Source organism: Maylandia zebra, linkage group LG22, assembly GCF_041146795.1.
Source record: "Maylandia zebra isolate NMK-2024a linkage group LG22, Mzebra_GT3a, whole genome shotgun sequence".
Classification (NCBI taxonomy): Eukaryota; Metazoa; Chordata; class Actinopteri; order Cichliformes; family Cichlidae; genus Maylandia; species Maylandia zebra.
The window spans coordinates 18,424,377-18,443,772 of NC_135187.1; the positions used below are offsets into that span (position 1 = coordinate 18,424,377).

The following is a 19,396-nucleotide window of genomic DNA, read 5'->3' on the forward strand; positions in this document are numbered from 1 at the left end:
GGGGGAAGACGGTGTTCAACACTTTCTTCTGTTTGTCCTCCCAGACTGACTTAGAGATGGTCGTAGAGGATCTGGCCCAGAAGGTCAACCGTCCGTACCTGAGGACGCCGTGCCATAAGATCATCAGCGCGGCCCGCCTGGTGCAGCAGAAGAGGCAGGAGTTCTTGGCATCAGTGGCCCGTGGCGTCGCTCCCAATGACTCTCCAGAGCCTCCTCGCAGGAAGTAAGAAAGCACACACACAACGCACAGAGAGACAATATGGTTCTAATTTTGGCTCAAGTTAACAAATTCACTACATAGAGCCACTTAGAGGGATTCAGGGGATAAAGAAGTGGCATAAGAACTTAAACTGAAGCTGAGTGTTGTTTAGTTTGCTTCAAATGTGTTTTTAAAAAAAGTAATTGTGTGCTAACATTCATTTCAGTTACCCTGGAGGATCGTGGGATTGGGAGTACCTTGGCTTTGCTTCTCCTGAGGTAAACACAAACGCCTTCTGTCACACCACACTCACAAACACTAACTTCTCTTCGTTCTGCTAATATCTTGGCTCATGCCTCGCTAATGCTACTTCCTAAACCTCCGCTTTAGTGACCTACTTGTGTATGAGGTCGTATTAATGCATGACTGCGGCGGCAGCAGCTGACATAGTTTGCTTATGTGTGTTAAGATGGGAAGTCGGCACTCCGTACTGGGAGCAGATCAGAGAGAGAGACAGTCGCAGGTAATTCACCAGTTTTGTTTTTTTTTTTGTTTTTTTTTGGCATATTTAGGGACAAGCATGATGGGCTGAATGTTGTTTTCTGTGCTTGAGATTTTGATGCTGCCTGACACAAAATAGCTCCCTCAAGTTGTCTTTTTCTTATAATAGAACTCGAATAACTCTTTGCAGGATTATGCTGACATCCAGTACCGTCGCAGACACAGACCACGGCGCAGAGGAGACATGCTGAGTTTGCACAGCCTTAGAAGCAGCAGTAACACACCAGAGACCAGCAGGAGGAGTGACAACACAGGTGTGGCAAGCATTTTAATGCACCGTATAACTGGCTTATATCAAGTATTTAACAAAAAAAATTTTTCAGATTAATACAGTGTAGTGTTCATTAATTTATTGTTCTGTATACAGCCGGTACAGGCAGTATATTGGCAAACACTCTGTTCTGGATCCTGCCTATATTAATAAATTGTCTTGTCAGTGCACAAGACAACCAGTAAATGGGATTTTACTTTATTGCTCCATCAGTCTGTTCCAGTCGAAGCACCCAGAGCCATCGATCACTGGGATCAATTTGTAATCAAGCCACGCACAGCAGTCTGTGCTTTAATGTGACATTTCGTGTTTCAGAAGGCACGGAGAGGGGCGAGGGTCGCAGGAGAGCGCTCGGCTCGCTCGACGAAGACGATCCCAACATCCTTCTGGCCATCCAGCTGTCGCTGCAGGAGTCGCGCCGAGAACGAGGACTGGAGGGAGGGATGGAGGGGAGGGTGGATCAGGAGAGAAGAGCGGCTCCAGCGGGAGACCTGGTCGATGCTGTTTTACACTCTCTCAACACAGAGGGTCCTCCAGGAGCCAGAGGCTCATCCTTCCCCGCGTCCATCCTGGATCCTCCTCACCCGCCTAACAGGACAGACTCCACCTCCCAGCCTTGTGTATCCAGCTCCCTCCCCCTCCCTCCGCCTCCTCCCTCCCTCAGCGCAGAGCTGCTGGAGCTGGGAGACAGCCTTATGAAACTGGGGAGCATAACCACTCCTTACGACCTGGACACAAACACGCAGGAGCAGCTCAGCTCACACCACACATACATACACAGTACACATGCTGCTCCTTACACCACTGAACCTGCCTGCAGCAACCCCAGCAGCCACAGACAGGATCAGAGTGCACTGACTGCCCCATATGTGCTCGATCATATCACCATCACAGACCCTCGTTATGACAGCAAAGAGCAGACTTCCTGCCATTTGAGTGCATATTTAGCCAAGGCTGAGCACGCCGCCTCCTGCCTCCCCGCTCCAAACCCCGCACATCCTAGTTCCTATAGCCGGGAACATGCAGCCACGTACAACAGCAACCCTAAACCAGACAGCTCCTACAACCCCTGCCCCGAACACAGCAGCTCTTACACCGCAGAGCGCCCCGCTGCCTACGCCGTCGAACGTCCCCCTAAATCAGACCCCCAGCCCCCTACCCAGTTGTGCCTCCCATCTCCAGAGCTTGAGCCAGAGCTGCTGCTCTCACCAGTGATTCCCCCAGGGGGCCCTTTCACCCCCAGTGACCCTCAGAGCCTGGAGCCCTTGGACCCCACAGCCAGCGCTCAGCTGCTGGATAACATCATGGCCTGGTTTAACAACAACATAAACCCCCAGAATAACCCGCAGAGCCTGGCTCTCATCCCCTCCCCGCCCACCACAGAGACAGACTCCTCTCCCGACACACACACCGAGACTGAGAGCCAGACCTCCGCCCCCATCCGGCAGCCCCTGGAGGGCGAGTCGGAAGTAGGCAGAGGGTCGGCGACCGGCCCACCGGGAGCCGAGGGCGTGAAGACGTCGAGGCCGAGCACTCTGGAGCTGGAAAAAAGAGACGCTGGAGAAGAGGGTGTGGATGCAGGGTGTGTGGCTGACCTGTCGCTGGACGAAGCGCACACACACCCGCATTCACACTCCCAACATGGAAACAGTCCCGCACACACTGCCCCGGCAATGGAGAGAGACTCAGACCTCGTCCTTCAGTTAGAGGAGGACCGGTCACCTGAAGAGTGGACGGAGCAGGAACACCTAGTGTGAAAGTGACAGATGTAGAGAGAAAGAGAAGGTAGAGCCGAGATAAAGAGAAAGAAAACCAATCAGAGAGAAGCACTGATGGATGATGCAAGATGTGTGATGGTGGTGCCTGTGTTTGGGGGGTGGAGTGTTTACTGTATGTATTATACTGTATTTAGAGAGGACTTAAAGACCTGCGGACTCTGTCCAGGAAAGATGATGTCATACACGTTTTGATTATTTTTAAGTGCTTTTTGTCTGCTCTAAAAACAGACAAATTATTCTTTGAAGTGTTTAAACCATGAACGGAGAGCTACTGATATCATAACACAACAAAATGCTCCGTGTTTTAGTTTAGTTTAGTTTTTTTCTTATTTTAATTTAATTCCCCACCTCTTCTGTTTGTCTCCTAAGTTTGTTCAGGGTGAAGTTTTGGTGCTGTTCATGCTGAAATCCAAACTTGCCTCATTTAACTACACTTGATTCTCACACTAACCCAACCACAAGCCAGTTCAGAGCTCCAAGAGCCAAATATATGAAGATAACTGTAACTTTGGAGCCTGTTTATAGCGTGCTGTACAATCAGAGGGCCTAATTCTGATTTCTGGACCTTCATGCACACTGTGCCTGTTTGTGTTAGTGCCAATACAGTCCTGATCTTTCTTTTCAGCAGACTGGCACAGTCTGCTGCGTAAACGTCACACTATTACAGCACCTCTCTGCACGTGAAGGTCAGAGGCCAGCCCCAGCTGCAGAGCAGCGCCCATAAAGCTGGAAGTTCAGTGGGTGCTTGTTTGCAGAGCAGATTGAGTTCTGGTTTTTTTTTTTTTTTTTGGGTTTTTTTTTTTTGTTCTGGGGGGGGGGTTGTTTTTGTTTGTTTTTTTGCTACTCGCTGCACATTTCAAATGTTTTGTATCAAAGATGCATCTTCATGTTTAATCTGCAGAGATTTACAGTGTTTTTCTGCCACTTTGGCTCAGTGTTAGTGCACCAGATCTCACGTAGCACACAAAATACAGTGGGTATTAAATGAGGTAATGCATCAACCAATCAAATTAATCTGAGAATAATGATATCCAGTATTTAACCTCCTCAGATCATTCATACTTGCTTTGATTTTAAAAAAACTACAAATATCACGGAGGAAATAATTTGGCATTTTAAGCTGAAGACTGACTTCAGAATGATCCTTTACTTTATTAAACCTGATAAATAAAATACAGTCAAAAGGTTTAAAGTGCTTCAAACAAGTCGTCCAATCAAAATTATTAAATGTTAAACCAATTAAAAGAGTAAACAGTTAGCAGATGGTAAACTAAGATATGCTTTATCACTTTGGATTATACACAATGTGTTTTAAAGTTTGACTTTACCCTGCAGCACATTTAAACAAGCTGATTTTTCATAAAAAGCGAGATTTCAGCCACTTTCACAAGTTTTGTCTTCACAGAAGCTGTTGTAAACGGTGTTTATACGACTGTAAAATAAATGAGAATATATTGTTAAAACGCTGCTGCACTGATTCATGAATCTGTTTATTGTTTGGTGCTCGTGTGAGCTGGTTCTTTGAGTCGTGCGGTTTCTGAGCCAAAGCAGGCATAACTAATACTGTAAATGTGAGCACATTTTATGGTTTTATGTAACTTTTTATCATATCTTTTCCACTACTTATAGCACCCTGCAGTGTGCTCTAATCGATGGGACGTGGGTTTGGGTTTCTGCTGTATTTGATTCTTTTTATTCCTTTAATTATAGAGAAGATGTTTCTTTCTGTTGAGACCAGAGTTGTTGGATCTGTGTGCCTTTTTCTTTGTTTTGTTTTGTTCTGATTGTATTTATCTGTTGCTATTTATTAGTGTCATTGCTTTTTAAACATGCTTCTTAATGAAAGATGATGATGATGATGATGATGATGATGATGATGATAACACTTTAATACACTGATTTTGTTTAATCCCCCCCCCCCCGGGTGAGTCGCAGCGCCCACATTTTCAGCCCTGAATGAAAAACCTCTTTGAGCCTCTCTGAAGGAATCCGCTGCTTTTCCACGATGATCAAAAAACACTTTATGTGAATGTTGAACTTTGATTTGACGCCGCCTTGGAAATGTAACTGCTGGGATGTCATCAAGCCTCAAATCTTTAAACTTTATTGCCCAAATACAATGTTTACAAGGGAACTAAACACTGCCTGCTGTGATGAGGACTGATTTGGTGCTCTGGGGAGTGAAATGAGAATAAATGTGGGGATTTTAAATGTCCTTTGATGGCATGCCAAACAAATACAAAGACACCCTTTGTAAAACTCAAACTGACTCACTTAAAACTGATTTTTAAGCATTTTCTGAAACCTGAAGTGATAAAGTGAGAACTGTGAAGGTAGCTGGCTCATAGCATTGCACGAAGCCCGCTGAGATGTGAGGGCAGTTGTGACATTTCAGGCTCCGCTCCCTGAGGATGGAGGGGATTCACGTCAGTGTTTGGGCACACGCTGCGTCTTTGTTTTGCAGAAACATGCTGCCGAATGTCGGATGTTTGGTGGGGCTGCGGAGGGACAGCGGCTAAATATTCCCTTTTTTTTTTTTTTTTTTTTTTTTTTTTTTTTGTGTGTGTGTGTGTGGCATCGATGGCGTCACGCAAGCGGTTGCATTAGTGTTTATGATTTAATGCTCCCTCATCTGACATCTTCAGAGTTTAAGAGATTGAAATTGCACTCTCACAGATTATACTTGATACATTCCCAGCTGGTCAAAAGAAAGGGTTTGATGTGTGGCCAAAACTAAAAATGAAAGTGTCAGTGCAAAGTTTACTCTCAATAAAAAGAACTGAAAGTGCACTGCAGTGACATTTTTATTTTTTGTTTTAGTGCTTTGATTTCTGAGCTTCCATCAGCAAGAAAAGGGAACATGTTCCCTGATTAGTCTCCTATTTATCGTAATGTACATGGTAGACTGACGTCTTTTCACTTCATGTTGCTGTCAAGTCCACAACAGCTCTTAGCATGTACATGGAAATGATAAGTAAACCCATTATCTTTAGGTTTAGACTGCATTTATTTAAAAAACTTAACACAGCTGCACATCAGGAGAACAGAAGTGTTAGATTTTTGTTTTTATTACTTTTTTTTTTTAAATTGATTTGGGGTTTGGGAAGGCTTTCCTTATTTTAATTTGTTTTCATTGTGTAAAATGTTCAGTTTGATTAGTTTCACGATTTATTTCTGTAATCTGTCAGGAGGAAAATTTTTAGATATGCAGCTATTACAGCACAAATCCAATGCGGCATCTCAGCCTCACTAAGTACGACCAAACTGCCAAAGACTTAAACAAGACACAGCACTGTGCAAAAGACTTGAGTCACCCCTTGCTGTCTTTATATTTTGCTTTTAAGCAGCCAAACTTCTTGATCTCTGTTCTTGAGGCTTTCTGAAGGTCTTTCAGTTTTTATTTACAGCTCAGGAATGCATCTGGCTCTTCAGTTCATACACCTACTGGTCAGTCTTATCAGAAATCTTTTTCACTGGAAGGATGTCTGTCAAGAAGATCCATTTTCCTAGCAAAGTAGAAAGGATATCTCAAGACGTTTGCACTATATTGTAGCGTTTTCTGATTATTTGTTATTTAGTTTACACACAGTAAGTTTTTACTGTCGTTATAGTTTACTAATGTTGACACTTTGACAACATATATTATAATAAAATGTATATACGCATTCCTTCTATTAAATATTTTCTTTAAAGTTCAATAAATCCAAATATTTGTTAGATTCGGAGCATAAGTTCAAAACGCTGTTTATTCTTCCACCAGTAGGCGGCAGTGTTGTCGTGCAGCGTGTCTTCTTCTTCATCGCCGTCGCTCCTTTAATGACGTCGTAAGTGCGCGAGTCAAACGTAATTGTTACCACAGCGGCCTGTGTGTGTTTTCACCCGATCGCTGCAATTTTTCTCTTTGGTGGAGGATTTGTCTCTACAGTCCATCACCATCATGAAACTAGTCAGGTAAGCGGAGTCTGGAATGCGCCATTTAACGAACGAGTGAACGTGGGATGATGAAGTGAAGGCGTTGCGGCTGGATGGGTTTAGATAGAAAGCGGAGAAGAGGAGGATAAGATATGAGCGGGAAGCGTCGGGCCGAATGAATGGAGGCTGTCCGGAGTTAGAGTGATCGCATTCACAGTTAAACTACACCTGTAGTGTTAACTCATGCTCGGTAGTTGGAATTAGCTGCATGCATCGACGATTTTTAAACGTACTTTGGTTCGTGGACGTTAGCAGACTCGTAGGTCCGGCCTCGGTTAAGCTGCTACTCAGCGAACGAAATAAACGTAGCCTAAATGTGTAGTAGCAGGAGCATAAAGCTAGTCCAGTATTTATTTTAGTTATGGCGGTTAACTCTGGAGGGTTTCAGCGGGTTTTCATAAGGTCGTCTCACTCCAGGGGTGGTTTTGTTTTGCAGGTGAAAGCTATGCAGCTAGTAGCTAGCTTGAGGCTAGTTTTTGGTTCATTTCCAGGCTGAACTCAAACATAGATGTTCATCTTCTTCCACGATGCCCACAGGTTTTTGATGAAGCTCAGCCATGAGACTGTTACCATCGAGCTGAAGAACGGCACTCAGGTCCACGGCACCATCACAGGTAAGACTCAGCTGGAGGTGATTTATTAAACAGGTATTAAACAGGTGTTGGGCTCACCTCCTTACCGCTTTCATTAGTTGTGCTGCCACTCTAAGCCAATTCATTCCGCTAAGAATGCTGTAGTTCAGGCGTTTCAAAGTAATGCTCAGAATTTTAATGTAACGGTGGCCAGTAAGGCTCATTTTCAAGCCAGCACCCAATTCTTCCTAAAGCTAGAGTCCTGTGGAAATGCTGGGAAATGTTTATATATAGCTCACTTAAATATAAATATAAACGAAGTATGCAGGTCCCAGGTTTGCAATTAATAATTTTAAAGATCAATAAACTGGTTTTAGCTGAATGCAACTTTCCCAGCTCCCTCTGTTGGTAAATACAGTGAGCATCATAAAAAGTGAAGTTTGTTCCATAGTCTTCATATGCTTGTGTATTCCCTTTAATGTCCCAGTGATACTTCAGTGAGAAAACACTATCAAGTCCTCCTGTGCATTGTACTTTTTCACTGCTGTTTTTTTTTAATTTCTTAATAAAAGAATAATCATAGCATCAGTATAAGGATTTACAAATGTCAGTGAATTCCTGGAGGGAGATTGTAGAAATTATCAAAATGGAAGAGGGGGAATGGTCAAAGGAGGAAGTGGAAAAACACAGTTTAAAAAAAAAAAAAAAAAATCTAACCTCAGTAAAGAGATGTAACCGAAGATATTTTATTTGTTTCTATCAGCTGGCACTGCGTATGAAACGTTGGGACATGACTGCACTGTAATTAACACATACTGCACCACACACAGCATAAATGTTGTAGGACCTAGAAAGATTTCCCGCAGAACTCTCAGATAAAACGGTTAGCTTTTGGTTACTCAGTGTACTGTGTGACATGTCTATTAAATGTGCTCCAGTGCAGCCCTCCATAATCCAAACTGCACAGTGGTCAACATAGCTGATGCTGTGTGGGTTCCAACAGGGAAGGAAGTAACAGCGGCGTTCACCAGGAATGGGAGAAACACAACAAAGTAGTGATGTGCAAATGAAGCAGAGAACCAGTACTGACCCACTTGAAAGTGGGTTCATTCATTCACAGCTTTGTTTCAGTGACATCTAGTGGTGGAATAGGAGTCAGCAAAACAATGTGTTGATAATCGTGCTGATTGTAAGGAGGGTTTGTGTGAATGATATAAATACAATTTTGCAAAGGCAGTCAGTTGATTCTGTAAACGTATCTAATAGTTGGAAGAAGGCGTGCTCTGCGAGGCTCAGTGTGTGCTGGGATGGTAGGGTGTGAGATTATACTTTCCACAGTTTTGACACTTCAGGTGTTTATGTCATAACTTCGCCCTTCTCCACGGTCGGCTGGTTGATCATCAGCACATGTGGCCCACAGACACCCTTCTTTGACACATCCCCCATCTGACAAGACACTCTGCAGGTATATGAGCTGTCCACGGAAAACCAACACACCACGTCTGAACCATAATTTCAGCATTAGTCTAAACCGTGTCAGTGATGACAGTCTTCGCTTCTACCTTCACAGCCACTGGATAAAAGACAGACTTTAGACAAGTGCTTGTATGATGTACAATGATGAGGGACGTGAGAACGGCTGACAAAAAATGCAGTGCAGAACACAGAAAGTGGGCATCTGAGCCGAAAGACTTAAAACTGCATTTTTTTTTCTTTATCTGCTTGTCAGACCAACTGAGCCAAAAACATAAGGCAGCAGGTAAAATAATAATAATGTTCATATAGTAGAGTTTAGTTGTAGTTGTCCACACTGGAGCACACAGGTGGAGGATGGAAGTCAGAACAGTCGGGAACAGATGTTTCTACACTCATTTGGACTCACTCAGAGTCTTACTTCCATCTACTGTATTCAGTTTTCAGATTTTTCTTTCCTTTCCTTTCCGTAGGTGTCGACGTGAGCATGAACACCCACCTGAAGGCGGTGAAAATGACCCTGAAAAACCGGGAACCCACTCAGCTGGAGTCGCTGAGTATCCGTGGCAACAACATCCGCTATTTTATCCTGCCGGACAGCCTCCCGTTGGACACCTTGTTGGTCGACATCGAGCCAAAGATCAAGTCCAAGAAGCGAGAAGCAGGTGAGGAAGTGTTTGCTGTGCACCTGGCTCTTTTTGTTGTCTTTAAAGGCTTGTTTTTTGTACCCACAGGCTGGTTTATAAATGTCACTTCCCAACACTTTTTACATGAATGTGGACAAAGGGTCAGGCACGTGAACCAGTATCCGTACGGCAGCTTTTCATGTCCTTTGGAAAAGTTAAATCTGGAAGCTTTGTGCAGAAAAGCAAACGAGGGCTGTGGGTGTGGGAGCGTAGCGGCCTTATGCACGATCGCTGTGTTTGATGTTTACAGTTCTTCCATACCGCTGCTGAAGCTGTGGTGTGTTTTGTTTGTTTTTGGGTTTTTTTTCCCCTGAGTTGTGTAAGCATATAGGAACACATTGTAGCTATTCATGCGCATCTAAAGTGTGAGCATAAATGAAAACAGTGCTGCGCTGACGTCACAGTTGGTGCGAGCAATGACTGGTGCGTCTATCGTAACAATAACATAAAATGCCTCAGAAGCATTTCCACTGATGTCCTCTGTCACGTCTGAAGCTCTCACTCACCCACAACCTGTTTCCAGCAGGTTTTTAATTGCTCGCAGCTCTTTCTGCGTCTTTTTAAAATCTGTTTAGTGCAAATTGTACTATCAGATTTTTTTTTTAGTCCCTCTGCCTGGTCTCTTCCACATCAACATGTGGTTAAACAGCCCACTTAGAAATCACTTGGGTGCTCAGGGTTGTTTCAGTGATCACATTTGTTCACTTCTGCAGTATTAAAATTATATTTTCAGGGCCTGTGTTTTTTAAATTTGTATATAGGAAGTTTTTCAGAGTTGATGCAGTTTTAAATTGTGGTATCTAAGTGATCTTTAATAGGGCTGTTTGTACTCGGGCCTGTTGTACACTCTGTCCTGCTGTAGTTACGGGAGCATGAAGCCCAGAAAATGTCAGATACAGGCTGTTATACGGTCACCTTAAGAAATGGAAATTGATTCGTGCTGAGTTATCGCTGGTGTGCGTTTCAGCAGGGTTTGTGTGAGTTTGTCTTCACAGCATGAGATGACCAGACACAAAGTTGATACTGATAAACTTATAAAATTAGATTGGAGATATAAGGATGATTGATTTATTGGGGGTTAAACACCAAACACCGGTCAGTATGGCTGAGTTTATACTCACCACAGACATGTGGCCTTTATTCAGTCTCTAATATCTTCCATTTACCACACTAAACAATAGAGGTGGGAATCACCATACATCCCACGATATGATATTATCACAATATTTAACTCACGATACGATATTATTCTTGCTCAGAAAAAGGATCAACATGCTCTGAAGTCAGAGTCCACAAAAACTTTTTTTGTAACAAAATATCGATTTCTGCTGTCCCTGTATCGATACATTATTAGAAAACAAAATATCACGATGCTACACAGTATCGATTTTTTTCCCCCACCCCTACTAAACAACATACATGTGCATCTTTAAACATGTGACAGAAAACTGGTTCTCCTGGTTTTGTTCTTCATATTTACTCCTCGTACTGTACTTTCGAGCCATGCAACAGTGTTTAGTCGCAATGTGAGACCCTGAAATGATGCTGCTGCTCAAAGAAATGTTACTCCTGTTCAAAGCAATGTGTTTACACTTTCTTTTAAATATATTAAACATTACTAAAACCAGAAGTAAATCAGGATAAATGCTCAGATTTAAATTGAATAGGGTAGCACAGATTCGATTTTTAAACTGCGCATAGAACAACCTGCCTTATGTTTATAGTAACATAGCAACTCAACACATGTAGGTGAATGTTTGTGACAAATCTGTTGCTCTCCTCTCAGTGGCTGGACGGGGGCGAGGCAGAGGACGAGGACGTGGCAGAGGAAGAGGAAGAGGACGGGGTGGACCAAGGAGATGATCCAAAGGCCTTAAAGCTGCATCTCACCATCCACTGTTTGTACAGGAATTCTTTTTTTTTTTTTTTTTTTTTTTTTTTCCCCACAATTTGCTCAAAGGAAACCGTTTGTGAATTTCAGTGTGTTTTTCATTATTTTGTACATTAAAAATGTTCCTCATTAAGAGGATAAACTTGACTCCAGTGCATTATTACAATACCTGTGTGACAGGGGTTCAGGTTAAACTTTTGTTCTTTATTTACAAGGTTGAATAAAGTTTCTTTGTTAATGATCATGATTTTAACAGAAAATGAATTTGAAGCGCTCAAAACGCAACAGGTTATGTTGTGAGAGGGGTCAAAATCTGAAGAATGTTATTATAAAATAGCACACAGTCTTACACTTTGTCTAATTTATGTTAAATAAAAAAGGATCTAAAACTTTGATCTTCAGCTGCCAATACTAGAATAGAATAGAATTCGACTTTATTGTCATTGCACATGTCACAGGTACAAGGCAACGAAATGCAGTTTGCATCCATCCAGAAGTGCTTTAGCCATGATATAGATATATTACAATATATATTAGCAATAACATAGATATGTGAGTATATTACAGAAATGGGTCTATTATGGTATGTTATAATGTACACGGTATGATGTATGTTATGAATATGCTATAAGTATGTACAGGCTATGAACAGGATATAAATATGGAAAACTACAGAAATATGAGATATACAGAAGTGTGAACTGTGCAGGTTATAAAGTTGTAATTTAAAAATTATCGTATTGTACAGAAAGATTATTTATACAGTAGTGCAGTTAAGATAAGTGAGATATGTGGATAATTTCTACAGAGGCTATATAAAGTGCTAGTGGTTGTGAGTGGTGGTTCAGTCCATGTTATTGTGTGTATGCGGGTACAGTTCATTGTGTGTGTAGGTGGTAATAATAATGAAAGTAAAAATACATTTAGGTACACATATGGAGGCTAAGCTCTTAACATTAAGTAATATCAGCAAACATTTTGTGTTGGTGTCCGCAATTATGAATAAAATGGAAGTGAATTTTATTTAGTTTTAGAAATAAAAAACTGAAACCAAATTCCAAAGTACCTGAAGGTGCAATACTGCTGTTGGGCGCTAGGGTCGGTTCCACCGGAAAAGCATAAAATTTAAGGGAAGCATATTTCCAAGAGCACCTGGCTGCAGCCAAAAAAGCTATATTTAAACCATAGCAGATAGTTAAATACTGTATTTTTATAAGCTTAGTCACTCAGGGTTTTTACTGTTCTACTACCTAAATTGTGCAGCACCCGGTCCCCTTATTCTATAGATATATTCTTAGCTGTAGAGGTTTAGAACTTACTTTTTCTCTTTCTTTTTTCTAATAACTTTGTCTTTTTCACTTGTTTCTCTTAATACCAGGAGTTTAGGACAAACCTGTAAACGCAAAGCTTTGTTTTTGTTTGCCAAACAATTTAAAACAGATTTTTGCTTTTTCCAAGAGAGTCATTCCACACCTGCTGATACAAATTTTTGGAAATCACAATGGGGTAATAAAGTCTGTCCCATGGCTCTGAGCGTTCTGCTGGAGTTGCCACGCTTAAAAATTATTTTTCTGGGGATGTGTTACACTCTGACTGTGACACCTTAGGACACTACCTCTGCTCAATAATCAGACACAATAACAGTACTTTCATTGCAGTAAATATATATGGTTACAATAATAAAACTGAAAATGATAAATTACTTGACTCCTTAGAAGAAAGAATTCATTTCTGGCTCTCCAAATACCCAAATTCAGTCCTCTTAATTGGTGGAGACTTTAACATTGCTTTAGACAATACGGTTGATAGGTGGCCTCCAGGGCAGCAGTCTTCATACAGTGCAAACTTAAAAAATTTTATGGGAAAATTTAATCTTGTGGATATTTGGAGAGAAAAATTTCCAGATGATAGACTCTTTACTTGGAGCAATAAGACAGGATCCAGGCAATCACGTATTGACTTTTGGCTTGTTTCTGACTGTATTGATAAAGATAATATTACCATTAATGTACTTGCCACCCCCCTCACTGATCATAGAGCAATTCACATTAACGTCCAAATGTTTACACTGGATAATATACCTCATAAATTCTCTTATTGGAAGTTAAATAATTCTTTACTAAAAGATAAAATGGTTAACATGCAGATTAATAAATTAATTGTTTATTATTGGAACAAAGCTAACAGACAGAAGTCCTTTTGTACCAATTGGGAACTTTTTAAATTTGAAGCATGCAAATTCTTGAGAAGATACGGGAGTCAAATTGCTAAATTAAGGAAAGCTGAAGAACAAGTAGTAATAAGCAGAATTGCCTCTTATTACCAGAAGTCCCCAGAAGAAATCTCAGAGGAAGATAAATTAAGTTTACTAGAACTTCAAAATAAATTGGACGATTTATATCGACGCAAGGCTGAGGGTGCTTTTATAAGATCCAGAAAGAGGTGGCTGGAGGAGGGCGAACAAAATTCTGCTTACTTTTTCAGACTTGAAAAATACAGATCAAAAACAAACTCTATTCATCAACTAAATATTAATAGCATTGTCTCTGACAATCCTAGAGAAATTTCACATTTCTGTGCCGAATTCTATACTAAACTATACAACTCAAAATATAATGAGGGTGTCTCAACAGGATTTTTCAATAATATTAAAAACCTAAAATCTATTGTTGTGGAAGACAGAAGTTATTGTGACAGCCCTCTGACTGTGGAGGAAGTTTGTAATTCCATTTCTGCACTTAAGGCCAATAAATCTCTGCACAGACTGCAGAGTTTTATAAATCATTTTCTAATCTCCTGGCTCTGTTTTTACTGCAGGTTTTTACAGAAAGTATAGAGAATAACACCCTCCCTCCTTCTCTTACTCAAGGTCTCATAACACTTATTCCAAAACCAAACAAAAACTTACTTTTTATTGATAATTGGAGACCCATCTCCCTGCTCAATAATGACTATAAGGTTATGGCTTCAATACTTGCTAACAGAATTAAAGAGGTCTTGGAAACAATTATTGATGAGACACAATCAGGCTTTATGAGAAACAGACACATTTCTAATAACATTAGACTGGTTTTGGATTTACTTGATTACTCTGATCTGGTACCTGACAATAGCTTCATTCTCTTCCTGGATTTTTATAAGGCTTTTGATACAATTGAACATCAATTTATCTTCCACTGTTTGGAAAAATTTGGCTTTGGCAAGTTTTTCTGTAAAGCTGTCAAAACCTTATACACAAATGGCAATAGTTCTATTAAAATGATTAACGGCTCCACCCCGAGATTTGACCTGAAACGTGCTATTCGCCAAGGATGTCCTATTTCACCATATTTATTTTTACTTTGCACACAAATTCTTGCAACTAATATTACTCTCCTTACATCTGGATAAGAAAATTAGTAAAGATATTGACCGTATGCTCTTTAATTTTATATGGAAAAACCGTACGCATTATATTAGAAAAACTGTTGTGATGAATAAGTACGAATCAGGTGGGCTTAACGTCTTAGACCTTTCTACTTTAAATAACACTTTCAAGATTAATTGGGCTAAACATTTTCTTAAAAACCCTACCTCTATCTGGAACTTTATACCATATTATATTTTCTCTCGTTTTGGTGGCTTTAATTTTGTTTTAAATTGTAATTACAATGTTGAGAAACTCCCTGTAAAGCTTTCATCCTTCCATAAGCAGGTCCTCTTAGCGTGGACCCTCATTTATAAACACAACTTCTCACCTCACAAATACCTTATCTGGAACAACAGAGATATTTTATAGAAAAATAAATCACTTTTCCTGGAAACTTGGGTCCAAAATGGGATCCTATTGGTGGCTCAGCTGGTTAGTAAAGAGGGACAACTACTTACTTACAACGACTTTATTGCACTATATAATTTTCCAATTAGTGTTCAGGAATTCTCAATGGTGCTTGGTGCCATACCCTCAGGGACTTTAATGTTATATAAAAACACTGACAGCTCGATCTCTACCTCAGTCACTCTCCCTGATCCAGCTGAGTCACCAATAGGAAAAATCTGCTTTTCACAGGAACTTGGTAACAGCAATAAGAGAATACGTAGTTTATTCCAAGAAGATAGTCTCTCTCCCATATATAATATCTTATTGGAACCGATTTGTTCCAGATATCAAGTGGAAGACAGTCTGGATGGTCCCCCATAAATATTTGATTGTAAATAAGGTAAAAGAAGTCTCATTTAAAATTCTACATAAATGTTATCCAGCCAGTCACTACATGGTCAAATTTAAAAGGGACATAAATACTAATTGTACTTTCTGTGGGGATCATCCAGAAACTGTGACACATCTTTTTTGGTACTGTTCTTTTACACAGAGATTCTGGAAGGAATTTAGCAGGTTTGTTATTGTCCATATTTTAAGGGAGTTTTCTTTACGATGGGAAAATGTTTTATTCTGTTTCTTTAAGTTCCCCAAGAAGTATGATAAATGTTTTTTATGATAAAGTTGTTAATACTTTTAGCTAAATTTTTTATCCATAAATGTAAGTTTACTAACAAAACACCATATTTCTGTCATTATTTTAAGGATGTGGAAATGTACATACAATCAATATCAGACTCCACCAACAAAAAGGCTTTCAAAACAATATATGTATGTGAATTTTTGTGTGTATTCTTATAATTGTTACCTTTTTCTTTTACTCTTGGCTTTTTGTGTTCATGTTCTGTTGTTTTGTATACTTCATCTGTTCTGTGGAGGTCACGTGCTTCCGGCTACTGTGGAGGTCACGTGTATCCGGTTACTGTGGAGCTCCACAGTGGCTGCAGCCAGATGCTCTTGACACTCCTTAAACCAGGTGTTTCTGTCTGGATTTGATAATAGTTGAGCCAATTATAATCTGCAAATAAATAACAAAGAATTTCAAAACATTACTAAGGCTATCCCTCAAAACATTCTATGTACAGCATATAATCTTTTTCAAAACCCTGACTATAGATCCCCTGACCTCTCTGAACTCTTGGTAAATGGGCATAACATTACAGCTAACAGTCTAAAAACCTCCCAAATTAGGGAATTATTTACTAATGTTTTTTTTCCCTTATAGATCCAATCCAAATTCCATCTCACATCTGTTCTCCGGTGATCAAAAGAAAGAGATCAGAAAAAATTACCTAAAACTTCCCATTCCTCCCAAAGCTAAGGAGGTCCAATACAAAATCCCTTCTGGTATTTACCCTTCCAAAGAATTTCTCAGATGTCGCTTTGCTATTGATAATAATTCTTGCTCTTTTTGTGATGGGGATATTGAATCAACAGAACATTTATTTTATAATTGTATTTTCTGTAAAGCCCTGTGGAACGATGTGCACTACTGGCTCTTTCCAAAGATTCCAAACTTACTTGAATTTTCTAAAAATGATATTATCTTTGGTTCTCTAAGAAAAGAAAAGAAGCTTGAAAATGTTCTAAATGTAATAATTATTATGGGAAAATTCTTCATTCACAAATGTCGTTTTCTGAAAATAAAGCCGTCCTTTTTTACTTTTCACAAAGAACTCTGCCTCTTCCTCTCATCTGTTAAATTTATGGACAACAAGCTCTGGTTCTGAATCATGTGATTATTGAACTAGATCTGCTAGAAATCCCCTAAGGTATAACGTTTTTTGTTTTTTTGTTTATTTGTTTTTTTTGTTTTTTTATTCTGTTTTTATTTATTTATTTATTTGTTGTTGTTTGTACTTCCTGTTCATTATCTATCTTCTATATGTTGGAATTCAGCCTGTTCTGATACTATTTCGTGTTGGGAAAATATAATCTTTGTAGAGATTGCCATAATTGTTGTACATTTCTGTGAAAATAAATAAATAAATTTGATAATAGTTGACCTTTGACCCATTTCAGGATAAACCGGTTTTCCAGACACCTAATTGTACGTAAGAGGTTACACAAACATGGCGATGTCCTATTAATAAAATAATTAATGCAATTAATTAACATTAAATATAGTGGCGTGGTTGTTTGTGTGTCTGAGAGGGGTTACTTGAACCGGAAGTAATAAAAGGACTCTAAAATATAAATAATATATAATAATATAATAATGCATTCATAATATAACATAAGCATATAGAGTTTATGTATGAGATTGTTAAACTTGGAATGAGATTAAATTTAAAATATATATTACGTAATTACGTATTCTGCGCGCTCTGCGCGAGTCCACCGGGCAAGCAGGTGCAACCGACACCTCCGGTGTTCCAGATCTACTGGCGTTTAGATCAACTGGCGTTGGTCGAACAGATGTGTGGCAGTCTTGCGTTTCAGTAGCTCCTACCGACAAACCAGCAAAAAAAACGCCAAATGTGTCATCTGTGACACTTGTGAGGTTGTCTCAAACACACTCCGTCAGTCTTGATGCTGTTGAACAACAAAATGTTTAAAAATGTGGCGAGTTTACCTGGTGATATCCTCGTGCGCGACGCGATCGCGAAAACAGCAAACAAGTAACACCACGCCGTTGTTGTTCACGGGACAGCAAGAGTAAACGATCGGGAGACTGTTGTCGTCGTTATCGTTCCCCTCGCACGGTTTATTTCTCCGAATTCAGCGTTTTTGCTTCACAACTACAGCGTGCAGTTTACTTTGTGCACTAACATGGACTCGAGTCAACCAGCGCCACCTCTGGCCAAGTGCCACAGCCTACAGCCAGATCAACCTGTGACACACATCTGCACCACGTTTGAATTCGTGTCATGCACATTTGTACCTTTCAATTGTGTCTGTTTGTGCGTCATGCAAATAAACCTTTGGAAAGAATGAAATGATATCATATATTCCTTATTGGCCTACATTTGTACAAAATTCCAAATTATATACACAAAGTCATAGAAATCACCACTCCAATTGGTCATCATGATTTTAATATTCTCTTTTTCCATAACAATGAAATACGCCTTGGACAAATATGACACATCAATATTTCATTAGTGTTGTCACATCACATCCTGTAAGCATCGTCTGTCTGTGTCTTTTCCCTGAAAATGAATATTTCCAGCCAATATAGGCAATCCATCAACATGGCTGGAGTTATATATAGTCTGTATAAGTGTGGTTAATCTAATGAAGATTTGTAAGGAGACGGCAGTTACTGTGAATTCACAGCAGTTACACAGTGATTAGTAATAAACAGCCAGTGAGAGTGAGTGGATATGACTGTTCCCACCACTAACACATGACCATAGGCCACTACTAGATTAACTTGTGACACATCTGCACCTGCTGCTATGATCACATTGAGTAGAGGCTGAGTGGCTGCACTTACCCCTGGTACATCCAAATCTACCCACAAACATGTTGAAAGATGCAATGCCAGCAATGTGGATTGTCAACACTGAAAACAATCAGTAAGCAAAGACAACAGGGATCAATTTTTTCTGTTTATTTAGCACCCACAACATTTGTAGTCGCCTTCTGCACAGGGGAAGTCCACACACACCGTGTGGTACCACTTTCCACAGAAGGTGCAATCTGCAAGATTGAATGAGATTGTCAGGGTCATTGTCTGACTGTTTATTACTAATCACTGTGTAACTGCTGTACATTCACAGTAACTGCCATCTCCTTATAAATGTTTATTAGATTGACCACACTTATGCAGACTGTATATCACAACCAACTCTAACATGTTTGTTTGCAGAGGGAAGACACAGGCAGACTATGCTAACGACATGTGATGTTACAACACTGGTGAAATATTAGTGTGTTCACGACATTTTTCGTATGGGCAAAAGTATTGATATCAGGATGGTGATTCTTATGTGTATGTCATTTGGCATTTTGTACAAATGTAGGCTGATAATAAATACATGATATCATTTCATTCTTTCCAAAGGTTTATTTGCATGACGCACAAACAGACACAATTGAAAGGTACAAATGTGCATGACACGAATTCAAACGTGGTGCAGATGTGTGTCACAAGTTGATCTGGCTGTAGGCTGTGGCACTTGGCCAGAG

The 19,396-nt window shown here is 40.1% G+C and overlaps 2 protein-coding genes across 4 annotated transcripts in view; both read left to right on the plus strand.

Annotated features, from left to right (window-relative positions):
• LOC101484959 (ankyrin repeat and IBR domain-containing protein 1) overlaps window positions 1-5,599 on the plus strand; it is a 28,178-nt gene extending 22,579 nt beyond the window's left edge. Inside the window, exons 17-21 of one of the 3 annotated variants that reach the window (XM_076879624.1) lie at window positions 45-223; window positions 426-477; window positions 669-722; window positions 891-1,014; window positions 1,245-5,599. In XM_076879624.1, coding sequence (XP_076735739.1) covers window positions 45-223; window positions 426-477; window positions 669-722; window positions 891-1,014; window positions 1,245-2,788 — 1,953 coding nt within the window. In that variant the 3' untranslated portion in view covers window positions 2,789-5,599. The remainder of the gene's footprint in view (window positions 1-44; window positions 224-425; window positions 478-668; window positions 723-890; window positions 1,015-1,244) is intronic. The other 2 variants (XM_004548108.6, XM_076879625.1) reach the window with 2 other exon arrangements.
• Window positions 5,600-6,607: 1,008 nt separating this feature from the next.
• snrpd1 (small nuclear ribonucleoprotein D1 polypeptide) lies at window positions 6,608-11,550 on the plus strand. The gene is made up of 4 exons (XM_004548105.5): window positions 6,608-6,760; window positions 7,319-7,395; window positions 9,300-9,491; window positions 11,299-11,550. Exons 1-4 carry the CDS (start codon window positions 6,747-6,749, stop codon window positions 11,373-11,375), a joined length of 360 nt encoding a protein of 119 aa, XP_004548162.1. The 5' UTR covers window positions 6,608-6,746; the 3' UTR covers window positions 11,376-11,550.
• Window positions 11,551-19,396: the final 7,846 nt, after the last annotated feature.

Excerpts from the sequence above, each read along its gene's own strand:
- snrpd1 (XM_004548105.5), top strand. Across the intron at positions 7,396-9,299 it reads GGTCCACGGCACCATCACAG|GTGTCGACGTGAGCATGAAC; the intron begins GTAAGACTCAGC and ends TCCTTTCCGTAG. Across the intron at positions 9,492-11,298 it reads GTCCAAGAAGCGAGAAGCAG|TGGCTGGACGGGGGCGAGGC; the intron begins GTGAGGAAGTGT and ends CTCTCCTCTCAG.